The 27,134-nt window shown below is 44.7% G+C and overlaps 1 protein-coding gene across 2 annotated transcripts in view; it reads right to left on the reverse strand.

The window, feature by feature from the left end:
• Positions 1-2,836: 2,836 nt before the first annotated feature.
• The window catches only part of LOC131691803 (coatomer subunit beta'), a 289,311-nt gene continuing 265,013 nt past the window's right edge, over positions 2,837-27,134 (reverse strand). For both annotated transcript variants that reach the window (XM_058978454.1, XM_058978456.1), the window contains 11 exons: positions 17,316-17,415; positions 17,053-17,252; positions 16,701-16,803; positions 16,492-16,639; positions 16,250-16,419; positions 15,789-16,192; positions 15,203-15,359; positions 14,935-15,136; positions 14,746-14,865; positions 3,808-4,035; positions 2,837-3,703 (listed from right to left, as the gene is read on the reverse strand). In XM_058978454.1, the coding sequence (XP_058834437.1) occupies positions 3,668-3,703; positions 3,808-4,035; positions 14,746-14,865; positions 14,935-15,136; positions 15,203-15,359; positions 15,789-16,192; positions 16,250-16,419; positions 16,492-16,639; positions 16,701-16,803; positions 17,053-17,252; positions 17,316-17,415 (1,868 nt within the window). In that variant the 3' untranslated portion in view covers positions 2,837-3,667. The remainder of the gene's footprint in view (positions 3,704-3,807; positions 4,036-14,745; positions 14,866-14,934; positions 15,137-15,202; positions 15,360-15,788; positions 16,193-16,249; positions 16,420-16,491; positions 16,640-16,700; positions 16,804-17,052; positions 17,253-17,315; positions 17,416-27,134) is intronic.

The following is a 27,134-nucleotide window of genomic DNA, read 5'->3' on the forward strand; positions in this document are numbered from 1 at the left end:
CCGTTGTGGACCGGCCATCGATGAAGCTGGTTTGATAACTTCCCAGGAACTCATTTACTTTAGATGATAGACGTCGGAAGATTATCTGGGATAGCCCTTTGTAGGCGGCATTCAAAATGGTGATCGCTCGAAAGTTCTCACACTCCAAATGGTCGCCTTTCTGGCGAATGGGGCAGATCACCCCTTCTTTCCACTCCTTTGGTAGCTGTTCGGTTTCCCAGATCCTGACTACTAACCGGTGCAGACAAGTGGCCAACTTTTCCGGGCCCAACTTGATGAGTTCTGCTGCGATACCATCTTTGCCAGCTGCTTTATTGTTCTTGAGCTGTTGGATGGCATCCTTAACTTCCCTCAACGTGGGAGTTGATTCATTCCCGTCCTCAACTGCACGGACGTAGTCAAATCCTCCGTTGCCTTGGCCATCTGTACCTACATTGTCCTCGCCGTTCAAGAGAGGCGCATGTAAACAATAAAAATAATAAACAATTAATGCTAAGATCGATCCCGTACGCGCGACTTGCCATTACGCGCGGAGATCTGTTTTCGTGTCGTAGAAATATTTTCATCCACGTCAACTGTATCATGGGGGTCATTTGTGTCTCTGTCGTCTTCGCACATGACCGGGTCAGCATCGGGGTTACTGTCTTGATGCTCGCGATCAGGTGTTGTTCCTAACTTCTTTCCCTTTCGGGTCACGACCGTGAACCTTCCGTTATTGCTAGTAGCTCCCTTATTGATGATATTAGCTGTTGAGTTTGTGGTACTTGACGCGGCTTTCGCAGTTGTCATTATTGCTTGAACAGCAGCCATAAATTTGGCAACCGTTTCTGGCTCAGGGAATGATATTGGAGACTGAGTGTTGGTATTTCTGTCTGTAGATGAGCTTTTCTTAGCGGTTTCTGGGCAGGGTTCCCTAGCAGCAATTGAAGTTTTATGATAGTTTTATAGCCACTCATAATTGCACTTGTAGTATGCTATAAAACTTCAATTGTTACTTGGGTTGTCCGTAATGTGCCGTTTGTTCACAGAACTGGCACGTGTTAGTTTGTCCTTGATATGTACATAGAGTTCGCTGTATAATGGTATCACCCCCTTCTGTTGTGTATTGAAGGGTAAGGTAGGAGGGAATGGGTTGGTCTACCCGCATTATCACCACAAAAACACCATTTGAAATACCTGGAAAGTAGTTCCTCCACGTATCCTCCGTAATAGACTTCCACTTCTCCGAAATACGATATGAATCTTTTAATGGCCACTTTGCAAGTACGTGGTGCCAAAGCATGTAATGTTACCTCCACGCTTCCGCTATCCATATACACAAGGATCTTGATTTTAGCGGTGTTACCATCCAGAACGTGTTTCAAGTTGTTTTGCGAAATAAATTTTTTCGCCTGGGCGAATTTGTTGAACGTTATCAGCATCGCGTGCCTGACGTGCTCCAACAGGATGAAACTGATATCCGAAAACCGAAGTTGCATTTTCTGCTTCAGCAAATGTTCCACATCACCAATACTCGGTCTTATGCGGAAAGATCGGAAATCAATGGCCATCGTGTTAGCCCGAAGAATCACATTTTGTTGATGAGACTCGGTCATCTTGATAGAATAATAGTAACGGTTCGCTTTGCTCTTCAGACAATGCATACAAGAAAAAAGCAACCGCCTGCGTTGGCTTGGGTAGCAGCAGAGAGCACACTGGTATTGTGACTGACGCCTTTGGTGGTTGAGAATAGACTGTGGCGTGACAGTTGACAATATCGTCAAAGAGATGTGCCACGACGAACATATCTGGAATGCTGTTGACAGAGCGGATATGACTATACTCTCCGAGCTGCAGGGAAAATAGCAAAGGGACCAAAAAAGTAGCGCTACCAGCTAGAAAGTCGCCGTGAAACCACAAATCGGGTCTCGGGAGAAAATCCGCCGCCGATGAACTCTTCGCCGGTGTGGATTCAGTCCATCGCCGGGGATCAGTTCAATGGTGCGCGACGCAACACCGAGTTCGGGTCGTCGAGGCGCCAGCAAACCGGACGTCAGACTCGACTGGAATCGCCGGACCGACCTCGACATCCTAACGGGTTACTCGCGAGTAGGATAGATCCAGCGCCGGGGATTAGTGCGAGTAGGACGCGTGGAAACAGCTAGAAGTGGTTGGTTGGGGCGTCAGTGAACCGGAAGCTACGCTCCACCCGGAACCGTTGGGCGGATCTCAGCACTTACTGACAGGTGCACCGTCGGGGGCTAGATCGAGTAGATTGAGACGAAGCGGGGAGATAAAAGGGTTCACGGAAACGAACATCGGTATCGAGAGAAATTCCGCCACCGGGGAACTCTCAGTCGGAGTATGGTAGTTTCACCGCCGGATAATATCCAAGTTGATCTCGATAAAGCTGGGAGCTAAATGGTTAAAGAAAGCGGGGAACTCTCAGTCGGAATAGGATAAGTTCACCGCCGTGCACTATCCGAGTAGATCGTGATAAAGGAGGAAACAGGAGGTAAATCAGCAGCTAAACGGCTAACTGAGACGAAACCCCAATCACGACGTAATGGATGGAGTCTAAAAGCAAGAGAAGAGTTGAGAGCTAAATGGCTCAATGGTCGCGCTTTTAAACGGATCAAGCGAGGCTCCCAGATAGCTGCAGAAAACTCCTGAGTAAACGAAAGAGGTCTGAAGAAAGCATAACGAGATTCCCCCCGATGTAATACCTTTATGTAATGTCAAAGGGAAGAAGGGCGAAAAAAGAGTGAATAGTATTTCAGTAGTTGGCCACGAAAGTGAGTCGACGATCATTATTGAGTGCATTTCGGATGATTTAGAGTAACTAAACGATTCAATGTTTGTTATATACTGAATTCTTTATATTGATGGATTTGCTTCCTTATGCTTTTCCTTTCTGATTCTTAAGTTATAATAAAGAGACAAAATGTGGATAGCACTTATAGCAGTAATAATAATAATAATCATAATAAAGGTAATAGATAAGTAATAACATATGATTTTTTACTTCATATCTGGTTATCCCATCACGCGATGTATTGGGCATTTTTCTTCTCTAGATTCTTTACATCTCGTAAGATTGTTGCCCATTTGAAAACCTTCAGTTAAAAACAACGAATCACTTTGCACATAGGTCAACATACTGCTGTTTTCAACTGTTCATACTGTGAGACACAAGATAAATGTTTTTTTTGCTCTCCCGGAAGTGGTAGATTATTTCGCCATTTTGTTGAAAGGAAATTGAATTACAGAGAAATTAAGATTTACTAAATGCTATTGCGTTTACTATTTACTTCGTCGGTTCCCATTCACAATTAAATTTATGAGAGGGTTTTTCCTCGTGTTAGGGGGAAAAAGTGTGCCGAAAACAATCGGTTCTAAAATACTTTTCGTTTGTTTCCTTTTTCCGTCATTTGCACATAATACAAACTTCAAGTTTTTTTTTTGCGTTTTTCTTCTATTCTCATGCGCTACTAATCGCTCAAGTATAACCATTCAAATAACATTCTTCTTCTACTACATTTTTTTTTTGTTTTTTTCCGTACAATGTTTTGTTTCCTTGTTTTTTTATCAATTATCATTACGATCTATATACTCTTCTAGCACTACTGAAAGAAGGGGCTTGCGTAGCGTTTTCACCTTCTACCGGAGGGGGACAGCCGCGCACCGCTCAATCACTCAACAGGTCATCGTCTATATTCACATCCTGTTGTTGTTGTTGGTCGTGGTGGTGGCGATGGGGCAAAGGGGAAGCCAAAGAAGTTAGGATCAAGCTAAACTTTACTAAGGGATTAAGGTTTCACTACTCACCGAGGTGTCGATGTTATCGTCCAGGTTCAGGGCTTCAATTTCCGACTCAAAGTCTTCCAGTGAGCTCTTCCGTTTGATGATCGGATTGGCTGCTGCTGCTGTTGTTGCTGGGGGTGGTGGCTGTTGGGATTCCGCTGCTATAGCCGTGAGTATACTGGACGCCGCCACGGATGTTGTATTCAGCGGAGCGTCCATCATGTTGCTGATTAGGGTGGAGGGGGGTTTGTGCTAGACAGGGGGATATAGTGAAATGATTTTTTAGCAGCTTCGGATAATTTGATCAAAGTTATGTAAAGTTAGTTATGGAAAATGCGTTTCGACTGCTGTGGTAATCGATATCATTATATTTATATTTATTTATATTTATGTTTAACAATTTACGTCCATCTGACAATGAGTCTTAATGAACTAAAATACAAATAATTAACCTAAAGTGATAACAAACGATTTCTAAACTGTGCAGAACTAATGACGAAGTCGAAGTTGTCGGTAAAATCGTTGAAGCGACGGACCATTGCTAGTATCGGGCTGTTGGCAGCGTAGTTAGTGTTACGCATTTCAGTCTGCAGCAGTGTTCGAGGACGAAGGACACGGGTTGGTGCGTAGAGGTTAATTTGTGATAGGAGATCGGGAACATCATATTCGGCGAGAAGAAGCTTAGATACGAAGGTAGCTTGCGACGCGTGTCTACGATCTTCTAAAGTGTGCAGTCCTAGTAATCGACAACGGTCTTCGTATGGCGGCAAGTTCAGCGGATCATTGTAATGCAATTGACGTAACGCATATCTTATGAATCTGCGCTGGACGGCTTCAATTCTTTGGCTCCAAGTTGCATGGTAGGGGCACCAGACGACGTTTGCGAATTCTAACTGTGAGCGCACCAGCGAACAATACAGCGCTTTGAAGCACAAAGGGTCCCGGAATTCGTTGGATATTTTGAACATAAAACCTAGTAGACGATTAGCTTTGTCAATGATCGCTGAGAAGTGATGGGTGTACGTTAGCCTTTCATCAAGGATGACGCCCAAATCTTTTACATGATCAACGCGTTGCAGCTGAGTTCCAGCGATGTTGTAGTTGAAAGTAAACATGTTCCTCGTCGATGAAAGCTGATAACAAAGCATTTAGCAACACTAAGAACCATCATGTTTCTTTTACACCAACTATAAAAGGTATCAACGAGATACTGTAGCTCACGGCAATCGGCTTCTTTCCTTATAATTAGAAATATTTTCAAGTCATCGACGAAGAACAGTTTCCCTCCACGCATTAAGACGAAAGCCACATCATTCACGAACAGTGAAAACAGTAGCGGACCAAGTGTGCTACCTTGAGGAACTCCAGAATGTTTGGAAAAGGACTCAGATTCATTGTCACCAATTTGAACAACGACTTTACGGTGAACAAGGTATGATCGAAGCCAACGGCAGAATCGGGCAGTGCATCCAAGTTTATCAAGCTTCGTTAGCAGTATCTCATGGTTAACAGTGTCGAAAGCAGCTTTAAGATCTGTGTAGATCGTGTCCACCTGCAGTTGTTTGGACATTTGTTCCGTACAAAAGGATGTGAAGGAGACCAGGTTCGTCTCCACCGATCGACCGGGAAAGAATCCGTGCTGACAAGTGCTTATGTAATGTTCACTAGCAGAGAACAGCATCTCGTTGACAAGTGATTCGAAATTTTTTGACTCGACTCTCAGCGAAGTGATTCCCCGGTAGTTCTCGATGTTGCCTTTGTCACCTTTCTTGTGTACCGGAAACATGACTGAACACTTCCAATCATCGGGGAATTTTTGCTGCTGAAATGACACATTGAAAAGGTGCGTTAGTGGAATCGCTAAAATATCCGAACATTTTTTCAGAACAGCTGAAGGCATTGCACTTAGTCCTGGAGCATACGACGATTTCGTTTTTTGTATTGCAGAGAGAACCGATTGTTCTGAAATGGTGAATACATCCATATCCACCGCACCAACGGGAACATCACGGGACGCGTTTTCGAGCTCGATGGCAGTTGGCGCATCAGTAGTGAAGACACTCGAGAAGTAACTGGCAAATAGAGAACACTTTGTCGCCGTCGTAGTCGCTACTTCGCCATTGTAAACCATCCTAGACGGAAGACCCGTTTCCTTCCTCTTCGTATTAACAAAAGTCCAGAAGCCCTTCGGATTTCGTCGTAAGTTTTGTTGGATGCGGTTCACATATCCTTTGTATAGCAATTTATTATAACAGCGGTACTCATTACTGGCTATTGCGAAAAAGCGCTTGAGAATAGGGTATCGTCGATTTGTGTACACACGTAGAGCTTTGGCACGGATGCGTTTCAGATTCCGAAGCATTGTGTTCGACCAGGGAGGCTTCCTGGGAGGTTGATAATTTGGAACAGATTTTTCAACACAGTCAAGGAGTAACCGATTATAGAGATCAACTGCAACATCTACATCCACTTGATCAAGTAGTACACTCCAGTCAATCAGCAACAGTGAGCGGCGTAGAGCTACTAGATCAGTTTTGCGAAAACTACGACGATTCACAGCTAAAGCTTCTTCATATAGTGGTGAACTAATGGTTGAAACGGATATTTCTAAAGCGGGATGATAGTTATCCAAAGGAACGATCGCACTGGAAGCTTCACTCACAGAACACTCAGGCAAAGCATTCTCATTGACGAAGACAAGGTCAAGAAAACGAGATTGATGGTTGGAAACCGTGCTTACTTGACTTAGTCCATGAAAAGCCATCCCGTCCAGAAGTAAGCGGCTGGCAGGATTTGTTGTCGAGGATAACGGGTTAGGGTAAGCGTACCCACGTCCAGAAGAAACCCACTTGAGTCCTGGTTGGTTGAAATCGCCAAGGACTATCATCACATCGTTTGTATCTGCCTGAGAAGAAGCGCGCTCTATGGAGTCTAGGTGGAACTGCGTAATAGAACAATCAAGTCGTTTTTCTGGAGGAATGTAAACAGCTCCAATAAAGTAGTTCTTCGTTTGCGTAGTAATCTTCGTCCAAACTGCTTCAATGCTTGATGAACTATCCACACCAAACTCACAGGAGGCAAGTGCGGAAGAAACAGCGATTAAAACTCACCCACCGCGACCATGGATACTGTTACGAGCACCTCGATCCGCACGATAAACCGCGTAAGAATCCCCGAAGAGCTGCATCAATGTAATACGATTAAGCCAAGTTTCCGTTAGAACGAAAATATCGTAGTCGCCGTCAAGAGCAGCCAAGTACAAGTCCTCGATTTTCGTCCTGAGCCCTCTAACGTTTTGGTAATACAACCGCAAACCATCGACGCCATGTGCAAAGCTTCCCGACAAATTGCAAGGACGTGATGTACCCGATGGCAAGCTGGAAACCAGAAGGTTTTCAGGAAGCGGATCGTCATTTAAAGCAAAATACTCGCCTGAGAAGGGAGTTGGGAAGACCCCCTCACGACCTCCGAACGCAGGGCCGGGACGACTAAGCTGGTCGCTGGCTGGTAGCACGACTGCGTCGGAGCGCTCAGGGGCTTCCATAGTGCAGCATAACAGGCGTCCCGATGATGGCCGCGCAGCGTGAATTCGTTTGTGCAGTCTCGGCGATGACGGCGGAACAATGCTTCTTCGTAATGGTGGCAAGTTGTGCAAGAAAGGAATTCGGAAATCGGCGATGTAACGTGTACTATCTCCCATCAACTACTTAGTCACCATTGGGCTTTCCAAATTCTCAGTATGATTACATCCGCTTGGAGTTTGGAGTCGGTTTAGTCCGGGTCCACGATTGGGTTTTATTGACATGTCAATGAATTCTCGAAACAGCAGGCCCTCGGGCCAAGTAGACGGAGTAAGTGCTATCTGTTTCAGTACTGGATCAAGGCCAATCTTAAACGACACGAAGGACAAATTTGTCGTGTCTTTACCCTTTGGCAGTAAACGCACGATATCAGTGGTACCTTCAACATTCAAACAACGAAGAAGGATTTTCTGGACGTCACTGTCGGTGATCATAGGGTGAAAACCAGACAAATATAACCAGAACTTTGGCGGTGGTGCTTCAGGATTAATAGACGTAACGGAGAGGTCACTGAGGTCAATCATATTTGTTCCATGGTTAACCGTAGCACGTACAGGCTGGCCTTGATTTCCACGGCGACGTTTCACTCCCAGTCTAGGGCAAACTGGCATATCAGATTGACCACTAGAGCGAATTTGTTCATCATTCGTTCGATCGGCATGGTTTTGGCACACAGTCAAACGGTCGACTTTTTGGCTCAACGATTCAACAAATGAAGAAAGTTGTTGAATTTGAGATAATAAATTTTCAACATTCGGTGTAGCAATTCCAGGTTCGACTTTAGCCTCAATATAAGAGCGCACACTCCTTCCATTGAGCTCATCGCGACACGGTGAGCAGAAAAAAACAATGTTTCCCTGCGACAGCAATTCCTTATTGGCGCGATGGTTAAAACCCAAGCACTGCTGGCCGATGTGAAAATATGTACCGCAAAAGCCACAACAGACCGGCTCAAGGTCATTAATCGGCAAAGTACAAGCTCCGCACTGCTGCTTCTCCATCACTGCTACCTACACTTCACTGTACGGCACGAAAAAATAGCAGTGCTGGTACCGATGGAGAATGCAAAACAAACTCGGTAGCGGGTATTTTTCTCAACACAAAACAGCGAATACACAGATTAAAAAGTTACTTTGTCACTTCCCGATCAACAACACAAAGTTTGCGAAACGATTGGTAGTAACACAACAATTAAAACACTCATAAAACGCGTCGAAAATTAAAAAATAGTCGGAGTGATCAAAACAAAACTGATTTCGGTTCAATCAAAACAATGACGCACTCTTCTATGCCTCAAATCGCGACAACTAGCACTATCAACATAACAATATATTGAGACTGGGAGGGACCACCAGGGCACCCGATTGAAACGATTTGGACAGGGGGAGTGGAAATGCCAACTTCCTGTTGCTCTTCTCTTCTGCTCTGATAATTTGATCTGATCGTCCTCCCGTAACACAACTCCGTTGGAGTTTTGCCTGTCGTCGAATTAGGTGTAGTGTCGTACACTATCAGGTTGTCATTCAAGTCGCTTTCTCAGTCTCTGCCAAGTGCATTATAGATTTGAAGGCGAGCGCTTCAATAGCGATCGATTTTGACGCTCAATCAGTCCATTTTTTGTGGCCAGTATAGAATGATTTAATGTTATGCCGTGAATTTAAATTGTTCGAATTCTTTTCCAATGAACTGTTTTGCATTTTCCAACGCTATGGTTCAAGGATACCCTAGTCGTGTGAAAATTACGTTCAATCTTTCGATCGTTTTGCGTGATGTAATGTGATTCATAATTTCGACCTCCTTGTATCGACTAAATACCTTCTTTTCATCACTGAGTCTCCAGGATGTCCTTTGTGTGCAAGCATTCGCTGTTGAAGTTTCTCGGGAACTACGAGTTTATTTTTTCTTATCATGGTAACTCCAATGAATCCCCGGTTCGTTTCTAAATCATCACTAGAATTTCCGGATTGTCACGAGGTGCTGCCTAAATTTCCTCGATATCTTTTGCCACCGACTCCTGAATAGCTAATACAAGGAAACTATTCCGACTGGGGGAACGTTAGTGGAACGTGGAGGGCTGAGTTACGACAGAAAATTCTCTGGGTTTCTTCGCGGATCTCAGCTGGGATTCCTTTTACTTACGAGTGGACTTGAGAGCTTGAGAGCTGCCTGGTGGCGTATAAGATCCAAATGAAATGACTTACTTCAGTAACACTAACTTTATTCTCTTTTTTTTATTAATTCGTTTATTTGACACGGCTCATAGCGGTAGCTTAACGGAGCCGTGGATCTTTTATACGTTTACAATACATGTAAAAATAAAAATACAAACAAGAATTAATTAATTGGATCTCGTGCGCGCAACTTTTTATTTCGAGCGGAGACCTTCTTTCGCGAGGTCTGTTGGCAAACAGCGTCAGGGGGGGTCATTTAATTCTCTCCTGTTTTTCACGTCCCGGTCGAAGCTGGCTTGGTGTCCGGGATCAGATGTTCTCCTTGCTTCTTGAACTTATTGTAAAACCGTCGTCATTGTTATTGCATTCGTTGCCGATGTTGCTTACAGTTGCTTTTGGGGTGCTGGATGATTCTTTTGCGGTTGTCATTATGGTCTGAACAGCTGCCACAAATTTGGCCACCGTTTGTGGTTCAGGCATTGGTATTGAAAACTCTGTTTTAGGTTGGTTTGCCGTAGATGAGTTTGCAATCGGTTGAGATGCATTTTCCTCTGCATCTTCCGCGCAAGGTTGTCCATGATGAGCTGTCTGATAACAATACTTGCACGTAGGAGTTTGCCCCTCATGGGTGCACAGCGTAGTTTGCATAATTGTAGTTCCGTGAGTTTTGAGTTTTATTGTCAAGTAGGAGGGTATAGGCCTTTTAACCCGCATCCTCACTACAAAAACGCCAATAGGCGTACCCGGGAAGAAGTTTCTCCAAGTAGCAGGTGTAACGGATTCTACTTCTCCGTATTGCGACATGCATTTTGCAATTGGCTCAGGAGGGGTACGAGGTGATAGGTCATATAACCTTACATCTATATAATCATTCTCAATGTATACGGGAATCTTAAATCCAACGTTGTCACTTTCAACCACGTGTTTTAGGTTGTTCTTCAAAACGAAACGCTCGGCTTGTGCTAACGTGTTGAATGATATTAACATTACATTGCGAAGATGATGATACTGAAGGTACAAGACATCCGCAAGCCTAAGTTGCATTTTTACCTTCAGAAGGTATTCCACTTCACTAAAACTCGGTCGTTTTAAACAAAATTTTAAGTCAACGACCGCAGCGTTGGGTCGGAGTAGATCTTTTTCGTCAACTTTACTCATGATGACAAGAATAATCCGATATTTCCTTTGTTCTCGAGACAATGCATACTAGATCGAGAGGCCTGTTGTTCACTTGGCTCGATTGTACGTCTGACTGCGGCAGAAGTAGAAAGTAGACTGAATTTTATTCTCTTGTTAGGTTGTTGATGCTTCGTGGTTAAAAATAATGTCGCTGCTTCGCAGTGCAAATTTATATGCATGTAACTTATTATTGAGACATGGATAGCATTCTACGCTGGTACGTAAACAGTGCAGTGTCACACCGCTCAATTAGGGTTGCGCAAAGGGAAAGCAGTATATGCTGTGACAGATGGAACATACTTCCGCCGGTTAGAACTACGTTACAACAGATTTGTCGTCGGATGGCACTGTGATGAAGTTATCCTCGATTGGAAGAACGGAAAACTTTGTTGACCGGACGGCGGAAGGTAGAGCCATCGACAAAAATGTCCACTACTCGAACTAGGCCTTCAGTATCAGGGTAGATGGCGGTAACATGTTCCAGCTTCCAGTTCAAAGATGACTGTGTCTTGTTGTGGAGAAGAATAACCATTCCGGGGTGTAGATTTGGCATTGTTCTTATGTTCCTTTTCCGTGGTAGCAACGTGTTGAAGTAATCCCGTCTCTAAGCACGCCAAAAGTGCTCACACATGAGCTGCAAATGCTGCCAACGACTCAAACGGTTGGCTTTGATATCTTTCAGAGATGGCTAGGAACGCATCCGTCGTCAGATCAGAAATTGCTTCAAGGTGTACGGCCTTGGTGGTCATGCAGACATGTACTGCTACCTACACCTTGACGAGTTAGGGACGGTAGGTTCCTTGTTTCACCAACAAAGGACCAGCGTACTCCACATCAGTCACTGCGAATGGTGGAGATGGTACGATTCGTGATTGCGGAAGATTCCTCATCAGCTGCTCGGATCCCACAGTAAGCCAAAAACCCTTATTGCTTCGTTGGCACCATATTTATGTACGATGAGCTGCTTTTCACGTTCCTCGACTGGAATACACTGCACTCATCCGAGTTGGAGCACCATTTGTTCACGGAGAAGCAACCTTGGGTGAGCATCTGTTTGGCATTCAATGGTGTCCTCGATGATATCCGCACCAGATAACACGTCGTCGATGTAATAATACTCCTTTACGATACGAGCATAAATGGGAGACTGCTGACTCTTCTTCGGCGAGCTGGAGCAACCATCGGGCGGCTTGATATGGAGCGGATGCTGTACCGTACGTAATAGTATCCAGTTCTAAACCACGTAACGGTTGAGTTGGTTGCTCTCTCCAAAATATTCTCTGGTAACACCTGTCCCCCGGGACCACAAGTATTTGACGATACATTTTTGTTATGTCCACCGAAAAGACAACAGTATGCTATCGGAAACTCAGCACGATGGAAAACAGATCCCTCTGAACAATGTGACCAACCTTGAGTGCTTCATTAAGCGATAGCTATGGTGACGATGATGCTGAAGCTTTGCGGTCGGAGAGCGGTGTGGTGTGGCATATAGTACATTGCCTGATTAGGTTGATCATTGGACTCCTTCACTTCGTGACAATGTCCAAGACCCTCGCGAATGAAATCAACATATTGGGATCGAAGCTTGGCGTCACGCTGCAGTTGTTTTCCAAGCATCAGGAATTGTTTCAAAGCTAAGGCAGGACAATCGTCAATCTGACCGACATTTGCCTTCAGATGTAGACTAATGACAAATCGTCCATTTGGATTGCGATTGTAAGTGGAAAGGAAATGTGTTTCGCACGACTGCTCTTCTACAGACAGCGGCGTAGCATCGGAAACTTCTTCAATGTTCCTAAACTGGTGCATCAACCTTTCCACACGGGCAAATTGATGCGACATTGGATTGTTGAATGGCTACGTTGGATACGATGGCATCGTTTATCACTCCAACGACCACCCATCCAAGGCGAGAGTGAGACAACCTGGCTTCAGAAAGTCGAAGAACAGCTCAGTTCTGACTAGCATGTCGATCTTCTCAGGCTTACGGAACTCAGGATCGCGCAAATGAATTCCTTGGGTGATGTTCCATTCGGTGATCTCATCTCGAGCAAGTGTTCTCATGGCGTTTATGCCGGTAATTGCATCACTCGCTCGTTTCTTCGGAAACACAAGGATATCTGCCATTTTCTCGGACACGAAATTTACCTGAGAACCGCTGTCGAGCAACACACGGCACCTATGTGGTTGATTATGTCGATCAATGGCGTGAACTGCAGTTAGTAGCAGCATAATCTTTGATGACTGTTCATAGTTGCAGGAACAGGCTGTCGAAACAGGTGAATCTTCTTCAGGAGTGATGTCGCAACGTTAGCCGATTCCGGTACCTGCTGGGTGGGCACCTTCGTACGTCTATCCTGGCTGCACTTTTCGGCACTATCATCGTTCGTGGAGTATGGTGTGATGACGCTTCTGACACTTTCTGCAGGTGTTGTTGGATGGACATCTGTTTGATCGGTGGCAGCTGAAACATGCGCCCGCTGCTCGGATCTTGTCAATCTTCTGGGATGCATTCAAGTTCGTCATGGTGGTACACTGTTAGTTGAAATGTTTCTGCTTGATTCGTCTTACCCGTCATAGTAGCGTAACTCTTCTGGATTGGTGCCTTCGGTACTACTGTGACGAACTTCGATTTGGTGGCTGGTGTCGGTGGAACTGGTGTAAAACTCTCGCAGTTTTCCAAAATTTGGCATCTGGTTTTCAGGTAAGTGATGGTCGACTCATGCTTAGGCAATTCACCTCGTTTAAGAGTGGATTCTGCGTCGCTTTGTCAAGTGCATTCGTAATAGTGTGGACAATTGTGTGCTCCGAAATGCCGATGAGCTGCTGGTTCAAGTAACGGAGGCTTTCTACGTGACGTGTAGACTCATTTAGAAGGCCTCGCAAATCCTTTTACGATTTACATGACATCTTTTTGAGTTGGAACAATCCTCTTATGTGTGATTCGACAATAACACGCTGATTTTCGTACCGCTCTGTCAGCACAACCCATGCTTGCTGATAGTTGCCAGCGCTGATGATGTTTTCATCTCGTCGCACCCAACAAGAGACTTGTCCAGGTGGTACAATTTTATTGCATCGGTGTCTGCTGAATTAGGTCCTGGAAAACTGCCTTGAATTTTGGAAAATTTGCGTAAATACCATCGAAGGCAAGAATCGGTGCCTTCAATGGTTGCTGTTGAATTGAAACTTGCGGTGCAGTGGGTGGCAGAATGGCATCATTTTTCATCATGATTATTATTCCTTCAATCGCCGTGGAGATCATGCAGATCTTTAAAAGCGTCGCAGGCTCTTTCCTGCTCTGCCACTTTTTCATCCGGAACGAGCGCCATTATGCGGTTTTGGATGCTATTAAACTCAGCATAAGCAGTGGCAAGTTTGCTGCTCATAACGTTAAGCTGGGCCAAGTCAAAATGCCGGATGTCTCGGAAAGTCGAACGTAACCGCACCAATTTGCGGTGTACCCGGCTTCGTTGTTGGGAAAGTCCTGTCAGTTCCTTCATGGTGGCGGCATCAGCTGCTATTTCCAAATACTGAAAATCACGAAAGGATTCACTTTCACTTCGTGTGGCAACGGTGGAATCACATTTTCATCTTCAGAAACTTTACAAGCGGCTCACGTGGTGCATCCTGTGCCGAGTTCGGCGATAACTTGCAGAATTCATTACGTTAACACGAGTCGTATTGCTTAGGTGAAAAATGATTGTAGAACTTACTGATTGCTGTATTGTACGGGTCAACTCTATTCTGGGTTTACTTAGGAACACTATTTTGTTCTGTTTTTGGAGCTAGTGTCGTTCCGAGCGCTAGCTTAGTCCTGGCACTAAGTTAGTGTTGGATTGAGGAGAAGTCGAAACGCAAATTCCAAAAATAATTTTGCTATAGATCTTGAATCTTTCACGCGCAAAAGCGTTTTATCCAATTTTCTCCCTAGTGTAGAAAAATTAGTTTTCACCTAAATTTTTCTCCTTAGGAAGAAATGTAGCTCAATGAACAAAGTTTTTGGTGGAATTGATTAGACCACTTACCGTGTCTGCTGCTGTCGTAACATCGCCATCTGTACTGGCGCTTGGGTCATAATCGAACCGTCCCTCATTCTCCGCTGCATTCATTTCTGCCACGGGGTTGCGATCAATATTCAGTGGGACCTACGCAGGCGAAAAAAAATTATTTGCTAATTAAAAACTTTTCCCAAAAGGGACGCCAAGCAAACTTACATCAATAGCCGAACTAGCCGGTAACAGGGTCGATCGTTCCGGTGCCAAAAATTGCTGCGTCTTGACTGAATCATAGAAACCGGGGAATAGATTCTCGTACTGCTGTGGATCAGCCAAACTTTGACCGGCTTTCTCGTTGATTTTCGCCAGCTCCGTCCGCCAGATGTCCAAAACGTACGAAATTTTGCTGGGTAGGTAAGTTCTGTTTGGATGATGAATGATTAGATTTAGTTTCCCCTAACACTACACAGAAGATTAGAAAACAAACCTAGCAAAGAAAGCTGCTTCCGGTATCCGATTGGTTTGGATCAGAATTTCTAGACATTTCTCAAGATCACCGAGCAGGAACATCGACAAAAACGAGATGTTGAATTTGCCCTGCGATACTCCGTTTTCGCCAAGATTCCGGAGCATATCGGTATCACCTGCGTTTAAATGAGAAACAAGAAGCCTTTAATTCCGAAACAGTTCTACATCTCAGCCCCCTGAATAATATTAGAAAAGTTTATCTTGCTTCGCGTTTCTAAATTACATTTACACAAATTTTATTAGCATTTTATTTACTGTTCGAAAAAACACCGACTAATAATATGTTAGTTGGTAGAAAGCTGAATATAGCCGCTGTGTAGACAACATATTTATTCCATTACCTCCCCCAACTATTTCATGCGACAAAAATTCGCCCCGCATAGGCATCGATTCGCTCGCGCAATTCAGTGCAGCATAGAAATAACATAAACCAAACCTCAATCTGCTAAATGTATCCCTCCTCCCACGTCCCCCCTCGAATGTTCATTCATTTTTCACGCTCATTTGAAATTGTAATTATCTATCCAAACACCCCATCTACCTACCCGAACTGGTAGCCAGCAACAACAGCCCACCAAAATCATTCGCATTGGTGAGACACTCCTTAACCAGATCGAATTTATTCTTACTGGTTGCGATGCTTGCCAGCTGGGACCATTTCTGGGGACTGTCAGATTCCCGCGCCAAAACCAGAGCCGTGTCGAGATCACCAATCTGCAGGGCCAAATCGAACCGATGCTCGGGATCGGTGGAAACCTGTAGAGCTTGCTGTTTGAAACCTTGCTTCTCGAGGAAGTGTGCCACCCGGGTCCGATGTTCCTTCGGGATGGTCGGTAGTACCCGGTCGGCCGTTACAAAGTCCCGCCGCATCACAGCCGTCTGATACTCGAGTACGGACAGGAGCAACGCGAAACTGGTGACGTTCAGTTCCTTATCGCCGAGGTACAATCTGAGAAGGTTGTTACATTAAATTCGATAAAACTGTTTTTTGGTGGATCAAACTTACCGATTATCCTTCGGTACATAGCCAAGAAGATACATTGTCCGATCCAGGTGCGAAATGGTAACAATCTCACCACCGACGTAGTAATTGATCCGATTAACCGAGTTTGTGTAGATGAAACAATCTCCAACCCATAGTCCAGTGCGAACGGCTTCGCTGACCTCTCCGAGAACCTGTTCCGAGGCAAAAAACAGATACTCAATTATTACCGAATCGATTTATGCCACGCAATAAAAAATACTAACATCGAACGCTTCCTCGATACCGTCCTCGCTGAGCTGTTGTTTGGTGGTCAACGCATTCTGAATCATACCGGTGTCCACCTGCAGAATAAAGTACGAGTCCTCCGTTGCCAGACAAACCAGAGTGCCGGCTTCGTTCCAGAATACGTGTCTACAAGTCGTAAGTGTTTTGTAAGGTTATCGAACCAGACTAGATTAGAATTTTGTTTTACCTTGGTTGCACTTCAATCCTTCTGATCAGCTCGAGATTTTCCCAATCGTAGAACGACAATCCGGATGACGTTTTGACACCGAGTAGTTGTCCACCGAAAATTCCTAAGAAATCAACATATATTTTAGTTTAGTAGTTCATATCCAACGAGCAGTAATGTATTGGGTCAACTGGACAAGTACCTTCTACAAATTAGTGCACAATGTGGATAGTTTGATTTTTGTTAGTTAATTGGATGGGTAAGCGTGTGGCAAAGGGGAAAAAACAGAGAACGGAAATTCGAGCGTCAGTTTGCTTACAGTTACGCGGTGATAGCGATCAATAACTAAACTAAACAACTGAAAATAACCTACCTTCGGCGCCGTAATCCGGGGTGAAGCTTTTCCGTTCCTTAAAATTGCGGAACAGTTTAACCGCACCGCTCGATTCTCGCACCGCATACTCGCTGTTCTCCGAGGCCCACACAAACTCCTGTGCCGAACCGAAGGCTTTGTTGCGCAGGGCCATCGAAGTGTAGATGATGTACTCGCCGTCACCGCAGACGACCACGAATCTGAAAGTGTTGGGAACAGGAAACCGTAAGAAATTTTGTTGTTATGGATCCCAAAAATCTTACCGTCCGTTTGGATTGTGGGCAATTGTCTGTGGGTAGATTTCACATGCTCCCATGTCTTTGACGGCCACCGGTAGCCGTTCGCCGTCTTTGATCTCCGTGCCTGTTGGAGGAATTTAACAAGGAAATTGGTTAGTATTTATCTCAATGCTTATACTGCACATAATTGTATGTCGTGTTCATGGGATACCGCATCGGCATGACTAGCGGTTATAGACAGTTTAGAGGCGGAAAATATCTAAAAGGTACACATCATCGATGAAGGCAGAAATTTGAATATGCGTTCAAGAGCTGGGAAAACAGTAGCATATATTACCCATTTTCATAGATGGGAATAATTGGATCTTTGAGTACGCGATAGTAACTGATGTCCCTTTAAGTTCTGGGGGCTGCCCACTACTACCTGAACAACAAATTCCCAGATACAAATTTGTTTCGAAAAATACTTTTGGCTTAAACCCATTTTCAGAAATATCTCTTTTTTAGAAATTTTCTCAGAAAATTGTTTTGTGTTTTTATCTGAGCTAGGGTTTCATTGCCTTTTCATTAAAGAACAACTCATGTTTAAAATAAGGGTCAATTTTATGAATCAACAATTAACTTTCAACAGAACAAAATTTAATCGGACATTATACTTGCTTTTATGTATAAAATGTTCTTTTGTTGAGGTGAATTGTGAATTACTTGCTAATGACTTTTCTGATGCATTCAAATTTTTGTGTTTTCAATCAGGACAGACAATGAAATGAAGATTAATTGTTCTGGTCATTTATCAGCCCTCTCCCTAATAGGCATGCATTCACCCATCTAGAAGGTCGGGATGAGATTTTATTAACTCTAACCGTTAATATTACCTAGACCGGATACAACACCGAGTTTATCCACAAACAGACACCGGCTGAGGGATTGGGCCGTGTAGTGTCCGGCGTGCTAAAATCTTTTTGCACTATTTCAGCCAGAATAGCACCACTGGGAACCTGCTCCCATGTCGCAAGAGGCGACCTACAACATGTTAGAAGTTCCTAGGTATTGCTCCGTACCGAAGACTTAACCTGGACAGACCTTAAGGTTTTGCATCGTAGCCTGTATGTATTGAGTAAATCACTGATATAGTCACCTTATCTGATTCGCTATTCCCGATTGTGTACCAATGTTGAAGACTAATTCTACTCTAAGTAACAGCAAAAAAGCCTTCGATCGTCTTCCTTATCAGCTAGCTGTTGAAAAGCTGAGGAGCATCGGATTTCCGGACTGGTTGACCAATTGCATCTCCTCGTACCTTACGAACCGCAGAGCATCTGTGAGACTTGGTACTGTACTTTCAGACCCTTTCGACATCACATCGGGTGTACCTCAAGGGAGTCACCTTGAACCTTTTCTCTTCGTGCTCTTTGTGAATGACATTTGCAGCGAATTGACATCGTGTAAAGTGATGTACGCAGATGATCTGAAAATTTATCGCATCATAACACTCTGGCAGATTGTTGTGCACTTCAGATGGACATAGATAGGATCATGAGTTGGTGTGATAGAAACGGAATGACTATAAACATTCAGTAATGCAACATAATCACATTCACACGAATACTCTCGCCAATTACGTTTGAGTGTGCAGTGAGGGCTGCCCCAGTAGAACGAGTTTCATCAATCAAGCACCCTGGTGTTATACTTGACCGTAAGCTACGTTTCATCGAACACTTCAATGCAGTAACTGCTAAAGCCTATGCAGTACTAGGGCTCATCAAACGAAACACCTAAGATTTCAACGACGTCTACTGCCTGAAGGCACTGTACATCAGTGTGGTACGCAGCATTCTAGAATATGGAGTAATCGTTTGGTCCCCGTATCACACCGTTCACATTAATCGCATAGAACGGATATCGTCCGGTATACCCTTCGACGGCTTCCCTGGCGAAATTGATTTGAACTACCACCGTATGAGCATCTGACAATATTGACTGCCTTCTCGCTAAGCTGGACTTTAACGTTCCTGGTAGGTTTCTGCGGAGAATAGACTTCATTCGGCGTTCTACTCATCGCACGCAGTACGGCCAGAATAACTCGCGATGTTTTCTGTCAGCTCTTCTTAATTTACTGGCTCTTCCACGCCAAGTATAACTTTCAATGCTTTGGTTCAAAAACCGTATTTAAACAACAAACTTTCATGTAGGAAATTTTTGGAATTGGCCTAAGATGAAGCTGTCGAATTGCACAAAAATATTTTTTGTGTGGCAAGCGAGCTGTAGATGTGTCAAAATATGCCAGTTTATTATTAAATCTGGAACCGTCTACCGACAAATTTACATTGACGAATACCTTCAAAAGTGACTTTTTGAGATCACATGAACGTCTGATACTAGCTTTGTACTACTTTTGCTTTCCTAGTGGTAAGTGGTAAACATTTCAATACTCCAGAACTTCACTCTGTCAGGAAATGTAAGGCTATTTTCGTAACTTCGTAAAATCGTATTCCTTGTCTTTTCTTCAAAATTATCCTCTGCAGTGCGTCACTCTTTCGAGTTTGAACCGCTTATATGGTAGTCGGTCTTTGTCAGTATTGCTCTTCTCCAATCCATTCTTCTTCTGGACCGTCGATGGATCAAGAGCCCTTGTCGTTGTGTTCTTTATATTTATTACGCATAATAAACATGTCGTTTGCAATTTTTGCATTTAACCAAATTATGGAAACGTGTCTGATAGGGAGAGTGGAGTTGCCAACTTGTCATTAACATTTCGCAGTGATTTTTTTCACATTTATTTGGGATATCTTTTACACTTTTTGTACGCTTGCTTTATACTGCAAGATCCTTGAAGTGTTAATAATAAGCAATACTCCCGATGGTCACTTGTTCGGAGTACAAGTTGCTCGTTACGAATTCTCGGAAGTTAATTGCGAGCGACTTTCGTACATGTTACTAGTATTATATTGTCTATAGATGAATAGATACCTTTATTATATTCCACGCGGCTTTGGTCCTTTTATGTAATGCCCCGCGGAAGAATAATCATTATAATGCTTATTCGAAAATCATTCATATTTCTAGTGGAGGTCGCACACCTGAAAAATTTGATATAAAACGTAATGACAAAGCGCGTGACTTAGCTGAATCACAATATCTACCAAGATATATCCTGATTCATTTCCTTAGCCACTAACACCAATGCCACAATAGATCTAAATACTGGTCGCAGTGGTTCGTAATCCAACAAAAAAACACCAATCCTATCCTGCGACATACTATAATCTTAGTCTCTTTAGGTTGCACGTTGAGTACGATGTTCTACTTCCAAGTAGCGTACAATTGGTTCAATATGAAATTTAAACAGGCTTTGATCAATAACGGGAAACTCACGTTTCGGTCAACTAAGCTAAGCTAAGCTAAATAGTCTGCTTGTGAGTCCTAATGTGGTCGTGTGTACGTGTACGGTCTGAGTTTTAGCGTTCAAGTCCAGAGGCGCTTATCTGTCGTAATGGTGCATGGATGTTTTGTTTCGAAAGTTGTCCTACTGGAGTTGCAGAGCTAGATTCTCGGTAGGGCTTCCTGTCAGAATCACTCACTACAATTGAAGTCGAGACGGGTAATGTCACCCACTAAAACACTACTTAAGGCAAATTGCAGCGAGCCGCAATTCTTAATGTGATATTCACTGTACTGTTCAGATATGTGCGGGAGTAGGGATTTCGCGAGCGCGAGTTTCATCGCGAAGGACTCGAGCGTTTGTACGTTATCGCGTGGGCGTTTGTAGGTCGCGTGTGCTAACGTGTATATAACTTCACGTGTATATATTATATTTCCTGATTATACATCATATTAACATGATTTAATCTGTTCCACAATATTCCGCCACGTCACTCGGTCAGTTGCTGCTTGTCTCCAACCACTCAGGTGCCCGATACTCGCCAGGTTCTGCTCCACTTGGTCCAGCCACCGGGAACGCTGCGCTTCTCTCCGTCTTGTACCTGCCGTGTTGGAGGTGAAAACCGACTTGGTGGGGTTGTTGTCCGGCATCCTCACAACATACCCCGCCCACCGTACCTTTCCAGCTTGAGCTACTTTCCGGATACTTGGTTCACCATAGAGTCGCGCAAGTTCGTGGTTCATCCTTCTCCTCCACACGCCATCCTCCAGCACATCGTTCTCAGCACCATTCTTACGAAGACTTCGAGTGTTTGCAGATCCTCCTCGAGCATTGTCCACGTTTCGTGCCCGCAGAGGAACACCGGTCTAATCAGTGTGTTGTACATGGCACATTTCGTGCGGTGGTGAAGTTTCCTGGATCTCAAAGTTTTGTGGAGCCCATAGTAAGCACGACTTCCAGAGATAATACCGCTTCTGATCTCCCGGTTGGTGTTATTGTCCGCAGTCACCAATGAGCCTAGATAGATGAACTCGTCAACAACCTCGAACTCGTCGCCGTCGATCGCAATACTACTGCCCAGGCGTTCCCTATCGCGATCGGTTCCGCCAGCCAGCATGTACTTTGTCTTAGACATATTTATCTTTAGTCCTACTCATGCTGCTTCGCGCTTCAGCCGGGTATACAGATCTGCTACCGTCTCCTTGTTTCTACCGATTATGTCCACGTCGTCAGCGAGGTCGCACTGTGAACTGTCCGGACCTCGTGAAAATCGTGCCCCGCATGTTGAACCCCGCTCTTCGAATTACACCTTCCAGTGCTATATTGAACAGCAGGCAGGACAACCCATAGCCTTGTCTTAGTCCCCTGCGTGTTTCAAACGGACCCGAGAGGCCGCCCGAAATTTTGACACAACACGTTACACCGTCCATCGCCTTAATCAGTCTTGTCAGCTTTCCAAGGACGCCGTTCTCGTTCATCATTTTCCATAGCTCTACACGGTCCACCGTGTCATATGCGGCTTTAAAGTCGATGAACAGGTGATGTGTCGGGAACTGGTATTCACGGCATTTTTGGAGGATTTGCCGTATAGTAAAGATTTGGTCGTATGTTGATCTGCCGTCGATGAAACCGGCCTGATAACTCCCGACAAATCCATTTACCAGGGGTGATAGGCGCCGGAACAGAATCTGGGATAGCACTTTGTAAGCGGCATTTGTCACTGTGAACGCTCTGTAGTTTTCACAGTCCAATTTGTCGCATTTCTTGTATATCCTTCCGCTCCTCCGGTAGCTGTTCTCTGTCCCAGATTCTTTCGATTATTCGGTGCATGCTTTCCGTCAGTTTTTCCGGACCCACCTTGAAAAGTTCCGCTCCTAGGCCATCCTTACCAGCTGCCTTATTGTAGGCCATCCTTACCAGCTGCCTTATTGTTGTTGAATAGCCTCGTTAACCTCATTCATAGTGGGCGCCGGTAAATCCCCGTCGGCTGCGACACTGACATAATCGTCCTCCTCGAACGCCCGATTGTCCGCCTGCGCACCATTCAGATGTTCATTGTAGTACCACCTCCACCTTTCGACCACCTCACGTTAGTCCGTCAAGTTGCCACCTTCCTTGTCTCTACACATTTCGGCCCGCGGCACAAAATCGTTGCGACTGTCATTCAGCTTCTTAAAGAACGCCCGCGTTTCCTGAGAGCGATACATCAGCTCCATCTCCTCTCTCTCTCTCAGACTCTTCCAGGCGGTGCTTTTTGTCCTGAAAAAGACGAGTCTGCTGTTTTCGCTTCCGTCGATATGACTCCACGTTCTGACGAGCAGCTTGAAGCAACATCGCTGCGCGTGCTTCATTCTTCTCGTCCAATATCTCTTGGCACTCGCCTTCGAACCAATCGTTCCGTCGACTCCTCTGTACGTATCCCAGGACGCTCTCCGCAGTGCTGCTTATGGCTGCTTTAGTCCTGATCCAGCAGTCGATGTGCTCCTTCTCCGTTCACTACGGATAGTTTTGGACGCAGTTTAACCCTCAAAAAGGCAACCGGGTCCCAGAGGCCCGGAACGTTACAATTTTTTAGTTACAAAAAAATGTGTATGCAGTATAAACTTGGGCATGGAAATTTTGATAAGTAGCTTTGAAATCTATAACAAAAATAAAGAATTGTGAAATTTTCATCTATGGAGTGATGCGCAGCTATGTTTGAATTTTTTACATGCACAAAAAGGCAGGCCGGGCCTGGCAGGCCCGGTGTGCATGCAATATTTACTAGGAATACCACGGGTTTTATACATTAATATTTATCTGAAAAAAACATTTTGATGAGTTCAGCTTCATATTAGCAGGAATTTTTTCATGTTTTTATTGATTTTATCTTTTTACCTTTTATTATAAGAAAAAAAATCTTGAAAGTTTGAGCGAATTCTATACATTTCTTTTATAGGAAATATAAAAATAGCATACGATAATGGCGTGTGTCATATTTTTTTGGGTAAATACTTTTATTTCACCCACTGTGGTCTACTTGACAATTATTTGGATACCACATAACCTAACTCTGTCGTTATTGTCTATTTTTGTTGTCTATTCTTTGTGTTATAGTTGTAATTATTCAAATTGTAGGATCTAAAAGCAACAAAAAGTTGAAATGGCTATAAGACGATATGCACATGTTTTCAATCGTCTCAAAGAATCTGAAATAATGGAAGAAATTCGAGCAAATTCAACAGCAGACGATTCCGAAACTGATTTGCAAAGCGAGGAAGAATGTGTGAATGATATTGCTTCCGTCGATGAATCTGATGCAGACTCGGGAGAAAAATCTGAATATGTACTCCGGTTATGCATCAGAAGAAATTAATAGCAAATCAGAAACATTTATTAGTCGTGTCCAAACGAAATGGAGCTCAGAACCAATCGACATTCGACGTGATCTTCCGAGTACTCACCTTTTGGAAAAAAAATTTGACCTTTTTACATCCAAGGCGATGAAATCGGGATTTGCTGCGTGTTCGTACTCATCATCCTGTAATTCCGGAACCGGAAGTCGAATCAATAAGAAATTCATAAGCAGCCAATAGGAACGCTGTACCTTTCATTTGAAACCAAGTTTGTAAAAATCTGTAAAGAATTCGCTGAGAAATAGGTATGACATTATCTTAGGAACTTGTTAAGCTCCCCCGAGGTCGAAGTTCCTTCGGTGGGTCATTAATGATCTAGACATGCAAAGCCAAGTAATGTTGCACATATTTTAATATATATTGTATCATTTGGACATCATGGTGGTATCAGTTTGTATGGAAATTTGCTGCATGATTGTACTCTTCAACACGTAACTCCAGAACCGAAAGTCGGATCAATAAAAAAATCAATAGCGTCCGATGGGAAGGCTGTACCTTTCATTTGAGACTAAATTTGTACAAATCGGTCCAGCCACCTCTGAGAAAAATCGGTGAGATTGTTTGCCACATACATACATCCATACATACATACAAACATACACACACATACAGACATTTTACGATCTCGACGAACTGAGTCGAATGTTATAAGAGATTTGGCCCTGCGGGTCTCGGTTAAAAAGTCGAAATTTCGACCGATTGCATAACCTTTCTATATGAGAACGGCAAAAAGGAGCTTGAATTTAGACGGGCCTGAGAAGCCCGGCTTGCCCTTTAATGTTAGGATTTTAGCTTGCCTTCACAAGGGTTAACCATCATCAGATAGTGGTCCGAGTCGATGTTAGCGCCCCGATAGGTCCTTACGTCGATAATGTCCGAGAAGTGCCGTCCATCAATCAGAACATGATTAATTTGCGTCTCTGTTTGTTGCGATGATCTCCAGGTGCATCGGTGCAGGAGGCGGTACTGGAAGAAGGTGCTCCTTATGGCCATGTTCTTGGAGGTGGCGAAATCGATTAGTCTTAGGCCGTTCTCGTTCGTCTGCTGGTGTGCGCTGAACCTTCCAATTACCGGTTTGTATTCCATCTCCTGGCCAACCTGAGCATTAAGGTCGCCGATGACGATCTTGACATCATGTCATGGACAGCGATCGTATTCACGCTCCAGCTGCGCGTAGAATTCGTCCTTGTCGTCATCGCTACTGCCGAGGTGGGGACTATGCACGTTAATTATGCAGATGTTGAAGAACCGGCCCTTGATCCTCAACCTGCACATTCTGTCGCTGACCGGCCCCATCCGATCACACGCTTTTGCATCTCCCCCACCACCATAAAAGCTGTTCCCAGCTCGTGTGTATTGCCGCAGCTCTGGTAGATGGTGTGGTTCCCGCGAAAGACCCGCACCGTAGACCCCTTCCAACACACCTCCTGCAGCGCCACAATGTCGAACTTGTGGTCTTTCACTATATCGGCAAGTATGCAAGTGCTCCCGATAAAGTTAAGCGACCTGCAGTTCCATGTCCCAAGTTTCCAGTCTCTTGTCCATTTCCGTTTTGTACGTCTGTGCCAATTTTGTCCATCCGAAATTTCTTGTTGAACTTCCTGACATAGCAGACGTCTCGTGCTGCTCCTCGGACCGCCAACGTTTAGCATGATTCTCGCTATTGCGTTCGTTGCCTTCGCCGACTTTTCACAGAGGTCGTCGACGTGGTTGTTGAAGCTTAATTCAATCGGTCGTCGATTATCACTCCCAATTGCTTCAGTGCAAGCTTCGATGCAATCACGTGCCCTCCAACGTCGATCTGCATTAGCTTAACACCTCCGTCTTGTGGTGAGCCACCCGCAGCTTGAACCCGTTCATCCAGCTTTCGATTGCGTCTATTGTATCCGTCACCGACACCTCCACTTCTTGAAGTGTCTCACCCATCACCGTTAGTGACACGTCGTCCACGAAACCTACGATTTCCTGGGCAGTGGCAGTGTCAAAACCTCATTCTTCATCCGGTTCCAAAGAGTTGGACTGAGAATGGACGCTGTGACTCGCGTTAACTGCTGTCCTTCGTCTGTCTCATACAGCAGCCCTCTGCTCTGGAAGTAGCTCTTCAGGATCTGGCATAGATAGTCGGGAACCACATTCTGTGCAGCGCTGAAGCGATGGTTTCCCAGCTGGCACTGTTGAATGCGTTCTTCACATCTATAGTGACCACAGCGCAGTATCGATCTCCTCTTCGCTTCTATTTAGATGCCATCTCAGCACTCTCGAGCACTGTCCGAATTGCATCCACTGTCGATGCTACTTTGTGGAATCCGAACTGCATGTTGGACAGTCCGCGCTCGACCTCCATGCATTTCGTCAACCCGTTAAGCATTGTTTCCAGAAGTTTCTCGAATGTATCTAGCCGATATATGGGCCTATACGAGGCCGGATCGCCCGGTGGCTGTACTAAACTCTTCTGCAGCACCATCCTGAACATGCCTGGATAAGCCAGGATCGCAGCATTCAGCATCACGTTTGGTAGTCCATCCGGACCGGGGGCTTTCTTCGGTTTCAGGCGCTACGATACTTCTGCGAACTTATTGTTAGTCACTTGCCGATCGTCCGTTTTTGCTCCTTATTCTTCACCGTAAGGTATCGGTGACCGGTCCCAGGCACTTACCCAGGCACATTTCGACTGGCGTCGACGAGCTCTTCATTTTCACCATCACGACTTGGTACGCGTCGCGCCAGGGATTGACGTCTACTTCCCGGCACAGCTCCTTGTGGCAATCTGACTTGCTAAGTCTGATCTCTCTCCGATACTACTCTCTGAGCCGGTTTTCTGGCTCTGAGACAAGCAGAGCGTAGAGTACTGAGCGTCTCGTTCCACCAGTAAACTGGACGCCGTCTATTGCATGGCTTCTGTTTTCGCGGCATTGTGGCGTCACAATCCTTCTTGTTCAGCCGCTTCCACGTCCTCGGTCCCGCCGTCCGGCCGAAATGCCTCGCCGAAGAGGTCTTTGTTGAAAGCTATGGATATACGCTTACTCTCGAATCCATACTCGCCGTCAGTGAGTTCCTCCCGTCTCT

The sequence above is a fragment of the Topomyia yanbarensis genome, chromosome 3, assembly GCF_030247195.1.
Source record: "Topomyia yanbarensis strain Yona2022 chromosome 3, ASM3024719v1, whole genome shotgun sequence".
NCBI classification, from domain to species: Eukaryota; Metazoa; Arthropoda; class Insecta; order Diptera; family Culicidae; genus Topomyia; species Topomyia yanbarensis.